Raw genomic sequence first — 17717 nt, forward strand, 5'->3', positions numbered from 1 at the left:
AGTTTGAAGTTGAAATAAGGTAGAAAACTTGAGTTGTGTGTGAAAAGCGGCGTTTTTTCATTGGAAACCATGATACTTCGCCGCAGAATGTTCCATTCGAAAAATTGAGTTGTGTGTGAAGTGCATCATGTTTTTGCCATAACGCTCTCACATTTTTACGAAACCCTACGGGGGTCCTATGAAGACATCATGCCAAGTTCCATTAATTTCGAAGCTAGTTTGCACGTTATTTGGAACTAAAGAGCGTTTTTCCCTTTTTAATTGCTGGATAATCAGTTAATTGCTGGACAAAAGGTGACCAAATTTCAGCATGGGATTTCCAAAGGTGTGTACTAAACATTAAAAAAGTTTGAAGTTGAAATGTACCGTAAAGACAACCAAGACAATATGGTCACTTCAAAATTGAAAAACATAGCACTTCCAAAACATAGATCTTTGCCGCCCGTCAATGCTACCACGCACCATTCCCCATCCCAAAATTTCAGAGAACTCCCACTCGACCTATTTGATTTGGCCAAATCAAAGCCCGGACTAGGAATAGAAGGCAGCGACCTATAGGAGCCATAGACAGTGGCACCCAGGTGAGCTCATGTCGTTGGTCCTCCTCCTCGTCTTCCCACACTGGCATCGGCATCCTCGCCGCCGCATCTCCTTCCCCACCTCTGCGGTGAGATCCTGCCATTGCCATGTCTGCCATGGCATGGAGCTTCCTGTCCACCGCCACTCCTCCTCCACCCCTTCCCACCAACTCCTCTGCTGCGAGATTCCCTTTTCTTCTTCTTCCTCTTCCCCCTCCCCACCGAACCAGCTCCTCTCTTCCCCTTCCCCAAAGATTTTTCCTAACCTTTCCTTGTTTCTTCTTGCACATTATGTTGAAGATTGGATCACTGCGAGGCACATATAAGGTGAGAACTGGGTTATGCGACATGATGGTGAACCATGAATGCAATTTTCCACACTCAATACTCCCAATGCTGACTTTTTCCAGCCTCTGGCACTTAATGTCTCGATCAAGCGCTTGTATAAGATCACCGGGGCACTCGATCATTACTTGTCGTGCCTTGGGCGCTGACATCAAGTAAAGGAGGGTCTCCCGCTCTCTCTTGTCGTAGACACGATGTTCTTGTCGAGGTGGTGGAAGAAGGAATGAGAACACATGAATGTTCTTCAGAGCTGTAATTAAATTTGTGTATGTGTAGTGTCCCCTATTTTTGGGATTCTACTAGAGATGCACTAAGAGCACAATTTTCTTGTGCGTTGGTGATTGTCCGGATGAGTATGAAAATGATATTGCGTACGAAATGGAGGCATGCATGTATTCTTCTTAATTTGGTTGGCATGGAGCTTCCTGTCCACCGCCACTCCTCCTCCACCCCTTCCCACCAACTCCTCTGTTGCGGGGTCCCCTTTTCTTCTTCTTCCTCTTCCCCCTCCCCACCAAACCAGCTCCTCTCTCCCCCTTCCCCAAAGATTTTTCCTAACCTTTCCTTGTTTCTTCTTGCACATTATGTTGAAGATTGGATCACTACGAGGCACATATAAGGTGAGAACTGGGTTATGCGACATGATGGTGAACTATGAATGCAATTTTCCACACTCAACACTCCTAATGCTGACTTTTTCAGCCTCTGGCACTTAATGTCTCGATCAAGCACTTGTATAAGATCATCGGGGCACTCGATCATTACTTGTCGCGCCTTGGGCGCTGACATCAAGTAAAGGAGGGTCTCCCGCTCTCTCTTGTCCTAGACACGATGGTCTTGTCGAGGTGGTAGAAGAAGGAATGAGAGCACATGAATGTTCTTCAGACCTGTAATTAAATTCTTTTTTGTGTATGTGTAGTGTCCCCTATCTTTGGGATTCTACTGGAGATGCTCTAAGAGCACAATTCTTGTGCGTTGGTGAGTGTCCGGATGAGTATGAAAATGATATTGTGTACGAAATGGAGGCATGCATGTATTCTTCTTAATTTGGTTGGATGCATAAGTACAAAGGGAATTTCTTCATGCCAAAAAAAAAGATTTCAGCTGGCCAACACAACAACCACAAACCCAAGCAAGATCATTAATCCTATTTGCCGCCCGGGTGCGGCAAACAGACGCAGCTTTGCCGAAGCGCAGCCAGCAAGCGACGCGACACAGGCCGGCCCAGTTTCTGCGAGCAACAGTTTTTCGAACCTACTAGAAGGTTTCATGAAATAGTTTTTTTTTCTTTTTTGTTTTCTTGTAACGGTTTTTCCGGTCTTCTTCATGATTTTTGTTTTTCCTTTTTTTCCTTTTCTGCTTAATTCTTCCCTTTCTTCTGTATATTTTTATGTTTCTTTTCTTCATTCTTTCATAAATTCAAATTGTCATAAAATCTTCAGAATTTCGAATTTGGTTTAAAATTCCAAAAAATGTTCGAAATTCCTAATTTTGTTCATTATTTAAAATCTTGTGAATGTTTTTATTTTTTCTAAAAAAATCGGAGTTTAAAAAAATCATGTTCTTAAAAATATTCACTTTCTCAAAAAGTGTTGATGTTTTTCTTTTTTATTTTCTCCTCTTTTTTTTCTTTTCTTCTTTATCGTTTTGTGTCACAATTTTCAAAAAATATTGAAACTTTCATGCAGCATATTGGCAATCCAGAAAATTTTCGTGTTTGCCAGAAAATGTTCGCCAAATTTAGGAAACCGTTCGCATTGTTAAACTTGGTTCAGGGTTTCAAAAAAATATGATCGTTTGTCAAAAATTGCTCATATATTCGAACTGCTTCACATTTTCAGTTTTTGTTTGGAGATCAAGAAAATATTCTTGGTTAAATGCTTCACAGATTCAAAAAAATTCTACATTTGAAAATATTGTTCAGAGTTTAAACAACGTTCATATTTTCTAAAAAATATCAGGTTTTTAAAAAAATGTTCATATTTAATAGTAGTTCACATTAAAAAAATTATGAGACTTAAAGAAAATCAAGTTTAAAAATAGTTCACTTTTGTGAATATTTGAATATTTGTTCCTATTTTAAATATAAGTTCACGCCTAAAAATTTGTTTGACTTTCGAATTTTGTTCACATTTAAAAAATCACTAATGTCACAATTTTCATATATATTGAAATTTTGTTTGTATTTTTTGTAAATTGTTCAAAATTCGAAAATTGTTCATGGTTTTCAAATATTGTTCACACTTTTTAAACATTTGCTCACATATTTTCATAAGAAATATTGAAAATAATGGGTAAAATGGATCTGCTCTTGTACTTACTACTGCAACTTAGCGATGCTTTTTAGCCGCTGACAGGCGCCAGCTCAACTGGTTAGCAACGCTTTAGATTTTCATAGAGTTCCTATTGGACCGCCTCAAGCGTCCAATAGAGGAGATTTTGCTGAAGGATTGGGGAAACAGGCCGCCCCATACCCAGGCGAAAGCGAATGTAACAAATGTGTTGCCAACCAACGGAGCTACCGACGGAGTACGGCTAAGGTGCAGCGCTAAAGTTAAACTACTATGTACAATGACAGATCAATTTTTTAAAAATGTTCAACAATACTTGGAAAAAATTGTGAACAATTTCCTTTCAAAGGTTTGAATAATATTCAGAAATCATACATTTTTTAAATTCTATCAAACTTCTAAAGCCTGAATAATTATTGTAAGCATGAAGAAAATTTTGAAATTCCAAATATTTGTTGAATTTTTCAATATATGAACAATTTATAAATATACGTCGAGCATTTTTGTGATATACCACTGAACAATTTTTAAATACATTGATCATTTTTGTGATATACACTGAACAATATTTAAAATAGTCAGATAATTATTTTTATATTGAAAAAATTAATATACGCTGAACAATTTTTCAATACACATTGAACATTTTTAAGATGGTGGCTTTAGGCTTATTGATGTATCACTTTGTATGGTCTTTGTGAATAATTAATAATATGGCTGCATGCATCGTCCATATGCAGAGGCCGTGGATACATCCTCCTTTTCTAAAAAAAGAGTGATTGTTACTTCATATGGAAGTTCAGTCTTGGTTCACTGTGGCAGGATGATTCACGCATCTGACTCGTTTTATTTTTAGGCACCTTCTCATTGTCTCAGGAGGGTAATTTCAGCAGTATCCGTAGTTGGGGTGTGCACCTTCTCATTGTCTCATTGTCAGTACCTCGCCGGTTTTAAACTGAGGGCTGTAAATTAAACTAGGGTATAAGTTGAGGATTGAAATGTGCACTCCTCTCTATAAGAAAATAGTTACATGTTTTTTCTTTGTAGCTCAGCGGTGTCTAGTTTTGAAGAACACCATAGGAGCTTTTGTTCTGTATATCCACCTAACTCCAATGAAATCAAGATGCCACTATGATTTTTTTTACTTATGCGGATCCTAATGAATTGATTCGCTAATGGCCTTGGATCTTTGAAAATGCCCTTTCCATATGTATGAAGTAGGTCAGAGCACGTGAGTTGGTCAGATACGCCAGAATAAAAATAGAACGAATTTTGTAGGTAGCTATCATTATTGATGTGTTCAAAAGTTGTGACAGTGATAACAAGTGGGCAAAAAGATTTCATTAACTTGGCATATGTGCTTCTAACTTTCATCATGCTGATTAGTATTGCGCATCTACGTGCCATCAAGTGGACTATATGATCTATTGTTAAATGGTAATCTTGTTCTGCTCGAGCATTGTATTGTTAATTGTCCACCTCACTATAGTTTGTCGGATAGTAAAGTTATTCCATCAGTCGTTTGAACTTGGCTGCCTCCTTTGTCTCTCATAGAGATTCTTTTAGTCCACTTACTTGGCTGCCACCTTTTGTCTCAAATAGAGATTCTTTTAGTCCACTTGACTGATGTTCTCTGAATGGTTCCAGTCATGCTCAAACATAGTACATGTTAAATATCCCTTCATTTCACCGGTAAATCAGCACCTAGGTACCTTTGTTTCAACTATCAAGGATGGAGGAGCCCCTTGTTGACAAGACAGGGGAGGAGAGCCTGGTAGTGATTGAGGTGAAGAAGCAGTTGTACCTTGCCGGCCCTCTCATCGTCGGAAGCCTCCTACAGGATGTGGTCCAAATGATATCCGTCATGTTTGTGGGCCATCTTGGCGAACTCGCTCTCTCGAGTGCCTCCATCGCAACCTCCTTCGCCGGTGTAACTGGCTTCAGCTTGTTGGTATGACATTTTTTTCCCTTTTCCATTGATCGATGCACCAATTTAGTTGGATCTCCTGGACATCATCATCAACTTGAATGCTTGCATTGAATTTCAGTCTGGCATGTCGAGCAGCTTGGACACGCTGTGTGGGCAAGCCTTTGGAGCAAAACAACACCATCTTCTTGGTATCTACAAGCAGAGGGCAATCCTTGTGCTCACTCCGGTGAGCGCCGTGGTTGCTGTAATCTGGGGATACACCGGTCAGATCCTTCTGTTGTTTGGACAGGACCCTGAGATTGCCATGGAAGCAGGGAGCTACATCCGATGGTTGATTCCGTCGTTGTTTGTCTATGGTCCGCTGCAGTGCCATGTCCGATTCCTGCAGACGCAGAACATGGTCCTTCCGGTGATGCTGAGCTCGGGCATCACAGCATTGAACCACATCTTGGTGTGCTGGCTGCTGGTCTACAAGCTTGGTCTGGGAAACAAGGGTGCTGCCTTGGCCAATACAATCTCCTACCTCACCAATGTGTCCATCCTGGCTCTCTACATCAGGCTATCTCCGTCTTGTAAGAGCACGTGGACGGGGTTGTCGACGGAGGCATTTCACGACATCTTCGGTTTCTTGAGGCTTGCCGTCCCATCTGCGCTCATGGTTTGGTGAGTTTGATGTCTGTGTGCTATATGTCGCAAGTGCAAATTCGCCATCTTTTGATTGATTTAAGTAATTCCATCTGACATACATATATATTTTCACGAGAAGCTGGGAGTGGTGGTCGTTTGAGCTCCTTGTACTTGTTTCCGGATTTCTTCCAAATCCTAAACTTGAGGCATCGGTACTGTCAATCAGGTGAGGCCGTGAGGCGACATATTCAAGCATGGCTTATTTCATTTCATACTACTTGGTTTGCTATTTCCCCTTTTTTGATAGTAACATCCAGTTGAATTTCGTGCAGTTTGAATACTATCTCGTTGGTATTCAGGGTTCCATATGGGCTTAGTGCAGCTATAAGGTCAGCTCAAACTCATACGCCTTTAAGTATTATACAAACTAGAAGCTGATATGTATAAAATACTTTATCTACGTACGTAGCACCCGTGTGTCAAATGAGCTCGGTGCTGGGCGACCGGATGCAGCCCGTTTAGCGACCCAGGTGATCATGGTCCTGGGTGTTGTGTCAAGCATATCGGTTTCTCTTGCTATCGTTCTGGTGCGCAATCTATGGGGGCACGCATACAGCAACGACAAGGAAGTGGTGGAGTACATTTCAAGAATTATGCCAATTATTGCCGTGGCATTCTTGTTTGATGACATGCAGTGTGTTCTTTCAGGTATTATAAGGAGGATCCTATAGTTTTCATGCGTGCTGAAAATATATGCTTATTAATTAGCATATTTTACAGGCATTGTTAGGGGCTGTGGCTTTCAGAAGATGGGTTCTTATGTCAATCTCAGTGCGTACTACCTCGTGGGCATCCCGGCGGCTCTATGTTTTGCATTTGTGTACCATCTTGGTGGAGTGGTAATCAGTAGTACTATTTTACTACCCTTGTATATGGCCTTACCACTAGTACTATTTTACTATCATCTTTGTGTTTACTTGTAGTATTTCTCACTTGACATAATGAAACCTTGATCTAAAATGTGTTAGGGGCTGTGGATGGGAATAACATGCGCACTCGTCGTGCAGACGGTGTTGTTCATGTCCATTACTCTGCGCACCAACTGGGACAAAGAAGTAAGACCACCAAATATTATCTGTTTCGTTCGCTTCTCATTCGCCTTACTGCATGCATGTCCCATTATCTTTAATCCGTGTCGTTGCTTAATTTGTAGGCTTTGAAGGCCAGGGACAGGGTTTCTATTACTTCCCTACCTCTGGACCTGGCGACATAAGGACACACACAAGATGCATATTTTTCTATGCCAAAGAGATGCGCAGGGAAATAAGGAAACGACGAATTGAATTCGTTGCAAAAAACGGTGCTTCTTGTCCATGTCACCACCATGTGTCACTCCTTCACGGAAATAATAAAATGTTTGTTGGCTGCCATCCGTCGTATATTACTAGACTATTTTATTCATGAAAGAATATAATGGCAAGGAAAGTGTGGTCAAATCCCGCACGCAGGAATTTTTCCAGCAAGTGGCAAAGATCCAAAAAACATGGCATCAAAGACAATTCAACATGGAAAGGAAGTTAAAGCCGACAGTGGGAGGTTTTGACTTGTATTTTAGCAGAGTGATGAAGGGTTGAGTTGTTTCTTTCTTGGATAGCTTGAAGGAGAGAGATGCTCCTTTCAAGAGAATAGGGATATTTCCTTCGAAAAACGCACGTCTTCTACGGCTATTTGATAAAATGCCTCACTTTACTTTGCTTATTCGTTTTGACATATATGATATGACCAATTTTACTTTGTCCATTTGAGAAATGTCCTGTTTTAATTTTCACAAGTTTCTCTCTCTAATCCCACACCTACAATCATTGTTTTATCCTTGACATATCTAACCTCTCTCCTCTCTAATCTCACATGTGTTAGAAGGGAGCGAGAGGTTTGGTGGAATAGTTTTTTTGTATTGCTTGAGCCTCGTGGGCATATATATAGAAGTACATGATCTACTTGGAGTACAAGGCAAGCCAAAATATTTCCTAGTCTAGCCTATGTTTTCAATATAATCAATATACTCAACATCCCCCCGCAGTCACAACGGTAGTGACGCAGACGGTGAGACTGGAGAAGAATCCGAAGGCACGCCGACGGACACCCCCCTCCCCCCCCCCTCACAGTCATAACGGTCGATGCATCGCGAAGTCGTTGGTGGAGTGGAAACCGACGAGGTTGCTCAAGCAAGGCGGTGGCCCTTTGTGCCATTTGTCGAGGTAGCCGAGAGCTTGGATGGTGGAGCCGTGGTCGAGGTAGCCGTGCGAAGAATTCCGAGGTCGATGTCGAGTCGGGGTGGCCGGTGTCGAGGAAGTCGCCGTGGAGCCGCGGGCGCAAGGGGGCGCCGGTGTCGAGCATGGGCGCAGTGGTGTCGAAGTAGTGGTGCGTCGGGAAGAAGATGTGGTTGACGACATGTTGCGGCGGGTTTGCCAAGCCCGAGGACACATCGTGGACGAAGGCACGCACTGGTGTTGCCAGCACCGGACATGCATAGACGGATGAAGAAGACGTTGACGAAGCGCCAATCAGGCTTGCCAGGCCCGGGGACACGTCGTGGATTAAGGCACGCATCGGTGCTACCAGCACCGGCATGCGGAGACTGGGACCTTCACGAGCTGACGCCATGTCGAGGAGTCGGAGGGCCAGCAAAGAAGAAGACTAGACGACGGTTGTGGCGCCAATCGACATGGGGCCAATGTCACCAATGGTGGTCGGAGTAGACGAAGTGGTTGGGGAAGATGACGACGACGCCGGCGACGAGCTGGTGATGGGCGAAGACAAAGGAGGTGGACGGGCGGCGGCAGCGGCTACGGGGATAGCGGCGGCAGCAACAGCTAGGTTAGGAGTGCGGTGGTGGTGCTCGAAGTAGGCGAAGAACCCTGACAGCATGACGAAGACCTACGCGGACGATTGCGTTCCCGCGCCAAGTGAGACGGCGCAACGCATACCATGGGAGGTCGACGCATGATGACGGCGGAGAGGGCCGCAGGCCGCGGCGCTACGGCCCGAAGGGGCGACGCAGCGGCGGCGGGCAGGTCGGGGCTACGGCAGGAAGACCTCGGGGCGGCGGCGGGGACCGCGAGCCGCGGCACTACGGCCCGAAGGGTCGGTGCAGCGGCGGAGCGCGTGTCGGTGCAACCACGGGGACGGCCTCGGGGCAGCGGCTCGGACCGCTTATCGCGGCACTACGGCCCGTAGGGGCGACGCAGCGGCGACGCACGAGTCGATGCAGCCGCGAGGAGAACCATGGGGCGGCGACGTTGAGGCCCGACGGGGCGACGCAGCGGCAGCCCGTTGCTCGATCAGTGGAGGGGCATGTTGAACTCGAGGACGATCTTCACGGGACCTGCGGAGGCGCGCGTAACCAACGGGCCAGGTCAGTCGCGGGACGTAGATGAGGCGGATCGCGACGGTGAGCGGTGATCAAGTCGATCACGCGCGAGGTCGGGGACGCCGCTCGGTGGAGGCGTGGTGGCGGCGGAGTCCGAGATGAAGCTGGCGATGATGGACGACATGAGACGCCGTGCGGACGAGGGTGTTAGCACTGGCACCTAGGCTGCCAAAGCAGCGCCGACGCCCGGGCAACGAGGTCCAAGCGACCAACGTAACAGCGGCGCCCGAGTTGAGGCAGCCGACGAGCCTGGCGCAGTCGGCCCGATGCAGCCGGGGACGAGGCCGACAAGGTAGACCGCAGGGCCGCCGTGCAGACGCGGCGGAGGCGGGTGACATGGATCGATGGGCGGGTCGGCGCGAAAATGGCGACTATGATTGGCCGTCGCATGTCGCGAGGCCGCCGGTTCGGGGCGATGCAGGTGTCCCGGTCGGAGCAGGGCGGTGACGACCAGCGCTGGGCGACGAGCGGACCGATGCGCCGACGGCGGCTGGCCCTGACAGGCAGCCTCGGCGCGTGTGTCCACCGGGTCGAAGGAGAAGGAGGCCGGTCGCGTCCGCGTTGGAGTAGAGGCGCACGACAGTCGACGGCGGCGGCGGGCGACGCAAACCGATCAAGATTAGATCGGAAAACAAAAAGGAAAACGCCGATCAAAACGACCGGCGAGAAAGCGAAAAAGCCCGGAGCAAGGGCTCGGGAAAAACTCTCTAGGGCAGCCGGTCAACACGACCGGCAGACGAACCCTAGGTACGGGCGGCGCGGCCCCCGGCGGCGGTCATGGAGGCTGACCGCGGCGCGCGGGTGTGGAAGCGGCGGCGACTAGGGTTTAGGATTGATTAGGCTGATACCATGTTAGAAGGGAGAGAGAGGTTTGGTGGAATAGTTTTTTTTATTGCTTGAGCCTCGTGGGCATATATATAGGAGTACATGATCTACTTGGAGTACAAGGTAAGCCAGAATATTTCCTAGTCTAACCTATGTTTTCAATCTAATCAATATACTCAACAACATGCAATGACCGTTTTACCCCCACATTTGTTTTTCTGTTCTTTTGCTAACTGTTCATGTGAACTTTGTTTGCATGTGAATATCATGTTTCATTGCTGCCAAATATTACTGTCACGTGTTATAGAGTTGGTTTAGAAAATGTTGTCAAAATCCTACAAATCCTAGCATATTAGTAACCAAGATCTTCAAGTTAGGATTTTGGATAAAACTTGAACGTCCCACAAAAATATGAAAATATCCATAGCATAAATCATATTATTGTGATTATACTTTTCAAATTTTATCTCATTCTAACATACAGTTGGAAAGGAACTTGAATCTGAAGTTTATGTCAGTTCAAACTTAGATTTTTGGCAAAATTGCAAACTATACATAAGCCTCTAAAAAAATTGCATTGCCTGGTCGGGTCAATCTGACCTCGTTGGACGGGTGTTGCATGGACTTTGTGTCATTTGAGAAGGCAATATGTGCATGAAGGTGTTGTTTTTTTGTGGCATTGTGCATGTGTGGCATCATCGTTCAGGTGATTCCCTGATACATTGGCTTTACCAGGGACTGCACATCTTGTGTCATGTGCATAGTTTCAACGAAACTAGTGTATCCCGGCTATGCTCCATGGAGGCCTTCGAATGCAAAATTCAAAATTCGTGAAAGATATATCATATTTTTACATTTCCAAAAAATTCTGAAAAAGGATGCAGCGATAGATGAAGGCATAGCACAAGTTTTTAAATTTTTAAGACAAAATACCTTGAAATGAGGGTTCTGCAAAAAAGATAAATCTGAGGCTTTTTAACACATGATACTTTATCCTCCTAGACCATGAATTTGTCATTTTTGTACAGGTCGCATTTTAATGTATTTCATCCTGAAATTTTACACACATACGCCTCGCATTCTTGTTTACTTCGTACAAATTTTTCAGATTTTTTTGAAACCGAAAATTTTGAATTATGGCTTTTTCAGAAGATCAGCCTCCATGTAGGCCGAGAGCCAAACGTCGGTTCTCCATATGTATGTGTATATAAAGTTATAAACGCACCAGCGTCTCTGTTGGGCTTCTCTCTCTCTTGCCTTTGCCTAGCTCTTACCCCTCACCACCAGACCTGATCGATCGACGGGAGCAAGCAGCATGGGCAGAACTTGGCCAACATACAAGATATTATTTTGAGAAAAAACCTCCGGTCTCTATTTCAATCGATGCATACAATTATTTTTATTAATTATTCAACAAAGATATGACAAGAGCAAACATCAAGCCACCTGAAGTCACCACGCACATCTACAAACTCATAATGTGAAGTGCTCTCACTCCTCGTATCAATATACAAGATATGATGATGTCTTGTCTTGATGCTTCCAGCAAGCAATTGCCCAAGGAAAAATTTCAAGTGCTGTAACTCCTGCTTCAGAATCCCCGCAAAAAAAAAAAAAAAAAAAAAAAACTACTCCTGCTTCAGACAAGGCCAGGAGACACAGACACACACACAATGTAAACACACATCGTCCACCAAAACAGAGTCAAAGCCGCGTTGCCGCCATCGGAGGAGAAGAAGAATCGTCCACTCCACGGCGCCACTATAAAGTAAAATCCACATGTCTGAAGTCGCTCCTCCCTGCAGTACTAGCACCATCCCGACTTTAACCTTCTAGTCGCCGCTCCGCCATCGCCATGTCGTCCTCCTCCGTCGCCGTCGCCGCGCCGGTGGAGCACATGGTGCTCATCAAGCTCCGCCCGGAGGCCGTCACCTCGGGGGCCGCCGCCGCGATGGTCTCCGCGCTGCAGGCCCTGCCCACGCTCGTCCCGGGGGTGTCCTACCTCCACGCGGGCCCCGTGCTCCGCCTCCGCTCGCCGGCCGCCGACGCGCTGGGCCCCACCCACCTCCTCCACTCCCGCTACGCCACCAAGGCCGACCTCGCCGCCTACGCCGCCCACCCGGCTCACGTGGCCGCCGTGCAGGCGCACATCGTCCCCAACGCGCTCGACACCACCGCCGTCGACTGGGTCAACGCCGCCGAGTCCCCGTCACCCGTCGGGCCCTGCGCCGCCGTGCGGCTCACCCTCGCGAAGGTCAAGGAGGGGGCGGACGTCGGGCAGGTCGTTGAGAAGGTGGCCAAGGCTAGCAAGGACGCTGGGGCTGGGGTGGCCAGGGTCAGCTTCGGGGAGAACTTCTCGCCGGCGCGGGCCAAGGGGTTCCAGTTCGTGATGGTGGCCGTGTTCGACAGCGTGGAGGAGCTGGAGGCCGTGGAGGCGGACGGCAAGGTGGAGGAAGCCAAGGCCGCGCTCAGGCCCATGCTCGACGAGGTCATGGTGCTGGACTTCGTCGTCGACGATGCGGCAGCGGCGAGCCTCTGATGATTTGGGAATAGTAATGGCATCCTTTGTGAAATTTGTATCCATCTTGAGATGAATAAGAATTGCATGTCTGATTATACTTTGTACGTATACTACAGTTTAGCTTTTTTTTTCAACTAAAAATCTACATGTTTCCCCTGTTTTCTTACACTGGATGCAACATCAAGTTCAGAGTTGTTGTTGGTTCGCTATCGATCAAGTCACGACTGTTCATGTAAAAGTCAAGTCGTTGCCTCAACTCTTATCTGTTCAAGAAGTAAACGAAAACTAAACTGTATCTGTCCAACACACGACATGTGCATGCATTCCCACTGGCTGGATAAGTAACTACTGGATTTGTTATATAATTTCAAAAATCAAATCGTGTTAAATTCATTATTCCTTGTTAATTAAACAACTGTCAGATGTGGATTTGGTCGTTGGCTTACTTAGTTCTATTTAATTGTATTATCGTGTTCAGTAAGATAGCATCCATCTTATTGGAGTCGGTTCCCATTTGAGGTCAAACACCGATGGCCCTTCTTACTAAAAATGAAATGCCATATTCCCCTTGCTTCCTAATACTGGCTGCTAACATCAAAGTTTAGAACTTCACGTTTCTCTATCGATGTGGCTCATTCTTATTTGTTCGATTAACTTTTTGAGCACCTAAATGTAACAACCTAAGATTAGCACTTTTTATTAGGAACTGATTGTGCATCATGATCAATCATCTCATAACCATCATATTTATTCAATTTTTAATACCAACATTATGATAATTCCAACCCTCATCATTTAAAGGGCTAAAATCCTAATATTTTTTAATGAACCCAAAATTCCCTTCTCAACCACAAGATTTTGGCATGGACTTCATATATATGTATATGGGCCCATCCCACATATAGTATGTGTTGAAATGGTTTAAATCATCAATCCCTAATTAAAATGTAAATTTAATAGAATGCTTAGATCTAATATCTATTAAATTGAGGCATTTTCGCATGGTGAATTGTTTTGAAAACATATATCTAACCTTCCAACATTAATAGGAAGCCACCAACATTATTCCATTTATTTCGGAATCACCCATAACACACTTCCAGTTTCAACCCTAACTTTAATCAATTTGGGTTTATATTTGTAGAAACTAAAATGTAAACCTAAAAATCCTGATTATTTTTATGTGTATTTGACTTGAACCATCAATGATTTGGTGGAAGGACATTTTATTCCTCGAATTTGTATCCTTGCCTATCTAAGAAGTTTTTAGCTGATAACGGTGCTTTAGATACATCTGGTGTAAGAAGCACTACACGTTCTTTGCTCCATTTTGGTGACAATGCAACCATGTTACCTCACCCTTTTCTGAATATCTTCAATGCTAAGACATGTAAATTTTCTGTAGTATTGCAACCAATACGTCAATTTTTTCCATGCTCTTGGTGAATCCACGGTACCAACTGCGAACTGCATTTTGTGCAGATTGTGTAAAGACTGCATATAGGCTGATGTTTCAGTGGCATCCTTCAGAGTTTCAGTATCTACTTGGCAAGTTCATTTTCGACCAACTTAAAGTAATGAACTACGTCAATGAATTTCCTTACCATTGTTCATTTTTTAATCTTACATTCATTCCTTGGATTCTGCACAACAATTACAACCACCTTTCAGTCTTTTTGTTGGAATTCAAAACATGATTGTCTCGAAGGAGCCCATATGTCTTGATGTCCTGAAGGAGTTGTGCAGTTTCGCATCGACCATATCAATAGGTCAGTTGGTCGTTCTTTTACTTCTTCTAGAAAGGAAAAAAAGATCCCTACTAAAGCACTGACTTGTTTCCTGGATATGTGGTGTCATCGTCCGGGTGTCTCTGTCATAGCTATTCACTTGGGCATGCACTGCTTTCCCAATGATGTCACATCTTGTGTTTCACCAAACACAAGACTAACAATCTCTGCGGAAGAGCAACTTATCCTCTAGTAAGTTCATCTAGTAGTAGTTTTAGATGATATGTGTGCTAGTTCCTAACTCTATACTAGATGTAGGCAACACAACTTTGCTCCATTTTTGTTGGTTCTTAAAAGCAAGAATGTTTGCTTAACCATTTTTTTAATACATCTTAGTGCTAATTAAAATATGTTTCATGCAATATTGGAATAGGTTGATTATTTGCTCATACTCTGTATATTTGATATATGTTGATGTTGACATATCAGTCCATTCTACTCCCAAGTGTTGACTGCTGACTGCATCTTATGCATATTTGATATATGATGATGGTTTCACTATCAACCTTCGTAGATTCAGTTCCAGTTTAGCAGGTTAGCCAATTGATCAACGACTACAAAGTAATAACCGAGCAAATATATCCATGATAACGAAATCCATTATTATTTTTCGTTAAAGAGTTCGTAATTTTCCGGGTCTTAGATTCCTTACTCTATTTCTATAGAACAATTCACATCCAACAGTGAATCTTTATAAGCTAGTATTCAGATGTAACCAATAGCGAGCCTCTGTCTTGGTGTCTAGACAAAGAGCTGCACACTTGTTCATGACTGACCATTTCAGAGGTAATGACATTATGTGGTGGTTAAAGAAGTTACATAACAAAGTGTCGGTGTGGCATGATTTCAGATTTTGGTAGTACTAATTTGTTTCATCTATATCAGGCCTGCTCCTCTCCTTGCTGATGAGCTCCAAACCATGATGAAGCAAGACTGGGAATTGGTGTAAGCAGCACACCATCTTTGGTGGCATAATGCAACTATTTTTCCTCACACTTATCTGAATACCTCTGTGTGAAACATGTACATTTTGTGCGATATTGGAACATGTACGTTATTTTTCATGCTCTTGGTCGTTAGTGCATGGAACCATCCACTGCCAACTGCATCTTGTGCTGATTGTGGAGATTGCACTTATGGTGATGTTTCAATGGCCGTCATTCTTGAGAGTTTAATTTCCTACTTAGAGCACGGTTAATAGTATAGCCAGTTGATGGCTATATAAACATGACATGTCTTCAAGAGTAGCATTATTAATTACTCATACAATAAGGTTGGTTATAAGATTTGAAGTTTATTTTATTTTCTCTCTATCTCTTTCCTCTCATTAAATGATTTTACCTAGGAGCACGCGTAGATCCTGGCTCTTGCGCGAGAGCCCACTCATTCACTTTTTCCTTGTCTGTGTCCTCCACACATGCAGAAGTGCCATGTAAGCGGACTTATAACCCACTATTGTACTTGCTCTTAGCAGGTTGACCAGCTGACCAACTCAAAGTAATGGATTATATCAATGAGTTTCCTTCTTTGAGGGTAGATTTTATTGACTCAAAATGAAGCATCAAGCCCATACAAACATCAATGGGTTCCCTTACCATGGTCATTTTCTGGCCTTACATTCATTAGTACCTGCATTCTGGAGAATCATTACTGCCAACTATCAATTTTGCAGTTGGAATTCAGAACTTGGTTGCTGCATCCAAACTAATAATAGAAATGGAAGCATATGGCGTGATGTCCTGAAGGAGCTGCCAAGTTTTGCATCGACCATCTATCTCAAAGGTAAGTTGTCCGTTCTTTTGGTTCTTTCAGCAATGACAAAAAAAGATCAGTACTAAAGCACTGTTTTTTCCAGGCATGCGTGGCACCATAGTTCAGGTGTTTCCCTCTCTAGCTATTCACTCGTGCATGCGTTGACTTTTCGCAAGACTACCAATTTGGGTGGAAGAGCATTTTATCTTCTAGTATGTTCGTCTCTGACTAGTTTTAGATGATAAGGGTGCTTGTTCATTACTGTATATGGTATAGGTGACACACCTTCTTTGGTCTATTTTTGTTGGTTTAAAGCAACAATGTTTGCTTATGAGCCAACGTTGTCGGCAGCAAGAAAACTGAAATCCAACGACAAGTGACGGGTTGCACATCGTCTTCCTATGAGCCGTCGGAAGCGAAAACATAGAGCACTAAAAATGTAAAATATTAGAATGAAAGATATTAGAGGAGAGGACCGCCTTTTCACCGAGCCCGCGAAATCGGAAAAAATGTAGCACAAAATATTTATAGTAGAACAAAAGAGGGAAAATACTAATATAATAAAAAGGCAAAATATTAGAGGAGAGGAGAAAAAAGACTAACATCGCACCGTATTTTTAACCCCCGTCAAAAGCGAAAAAATAGAGAACTAAGAAAGCAACATATTAGAACAAAAGATAATAAAGGCTAATAAAAGAAAAAAACTACGAAATAAAAAATAGAGCACAAAATATTTAGAAATGATAATAAAGGCTAATAAAAGAAAACTACGAAATAAAAAAACAGAGCATAAATTTTTTAGAAAAGATAATAAAGGCTAATAAAAGAAAACTACGAAATAAAAAAATAGAGCATAAAATATTTAGGAAAAAGTGGGAAAAGAATAAAACAATAAAATAAAAGGCAAGATATTACGTGCAAATTTAAAAAATAGAGAAGAAAATATTTATATTAGAACAAAAAGATGCAAAAATATTAGAGAAGAAAAAGACTGACATCGTACCGTACTTCTAACCCCCCGCAGCTCAAGGGAGAGACCTAGGGTCACAGGCCGGCAGGACAGGGCTGATAAATCACCAATGCGTCCTGGGCGATGCAGGAGTCGGCACTGGGCTTTTTGAGCCGAGCGATGTGGTACTAAACACAATACCAAACAGCCGGCGATTGCCTGGGCCGTTGTCTTCGGCCCGCCGGTCCTCGACGATTATTGAAAAGAAAAATAAGAAGGGTTCGCTGTGGCGTTTTGGACCCATGACGTCAGCCAATGTGCTAGCATGCGTGTAACGACCAACAGGCAATCGTACGCGGCGATGAATAAGTTTGCATGCGAGCCATTCGTTTGCTTTCTACGGCGAGACTACTGCACACGCCATGTTCTTTTTTTTCATCGAATTTAGGAGCTTTATTGATCAAGTAGCATGAGGTTACAATCCGTTCTTAGGCAAGAACGTAGGAACTCAGGGCTGGAATCAATCCAACTTTCAGTGCCATCCAGTGAGCACGCGAGGCGAGCACACTGATGGGCTCGTACATTGTAAGATCTACCAATATGAGTAACCGCCAAAGAAGCAAAACTAGCACTAATCTCCTCTAATTCCTCCAAGATAGGCGCTGCAATTGAACGAGAATTG

The 17717-nt window shown here is 43.9% G+C and overlaps 2 protein-coding genes across 2 annotated transcripts; both read left to right on the plus strand.

The window, feature by feature from the left end:
- Positions 1 to 4899: 4899 nt before the first annotated feature.
- LOC123167536 (protein DETOXIFICATION 16) lies at positions 4900 to 7479 on the plus strand. Its single transcript, XM_044585373.1, has 8 exons — positions 4900 to 5165; positions 5263 to 5807; positions 5911 to 5997; positions 6104 to 6160; positions 6241 to 6479; positions 6552 to 6670; positions 6800 to 6886; positions 6985 to 7479. Exons 1-8 carry the CDS (start codon positions 4947 to 4949, stop codon positions 7042 to 7044), a joined length of 1413 nt encoding a protein of 470 aa, XP_044441308.1. The 5' UTR covers positions 4900 to 4946; the 3' UTR covers positions 7045 to 7479.
- A 4331-nt stretch (positions 7480 to 11810) lies between these two features.
- Positions 11811 to 12736, plus strand: LOC123166671 (stress-response A/B barrel domain-containing protein UP3). The gene has a single exon (XM_044584472.1). It carries the CDS (start codon positions 11882 to 11884, stop codon positions 12563 to 12565), a length of 684 nt encoding a protein of 227 aa, XP_044440407.1. The 5' UTR covers positions 11811 to 11881; the 3' UTR covers positions 12566 to 12736.
- Positions 12737 to 17717: the final 4981 nt, after the last annotated feature.

Source organism: Triticum aestivum, chromosome 7D (assembly GCF_018294505.1).
Source record: "Triticum aestivum cultivar Chinese Spring chromosome 7D, IWGSC CS RefSeq v2.1, whole genome shotgun sequence".
In the NCBI taxonomy this organism is placed as follows: Eukaryota; Viridiplantae; Streptophyta; class Magnoliopsida; order Poales; family Poaceae; genus Triticum; species Triticum aestivum.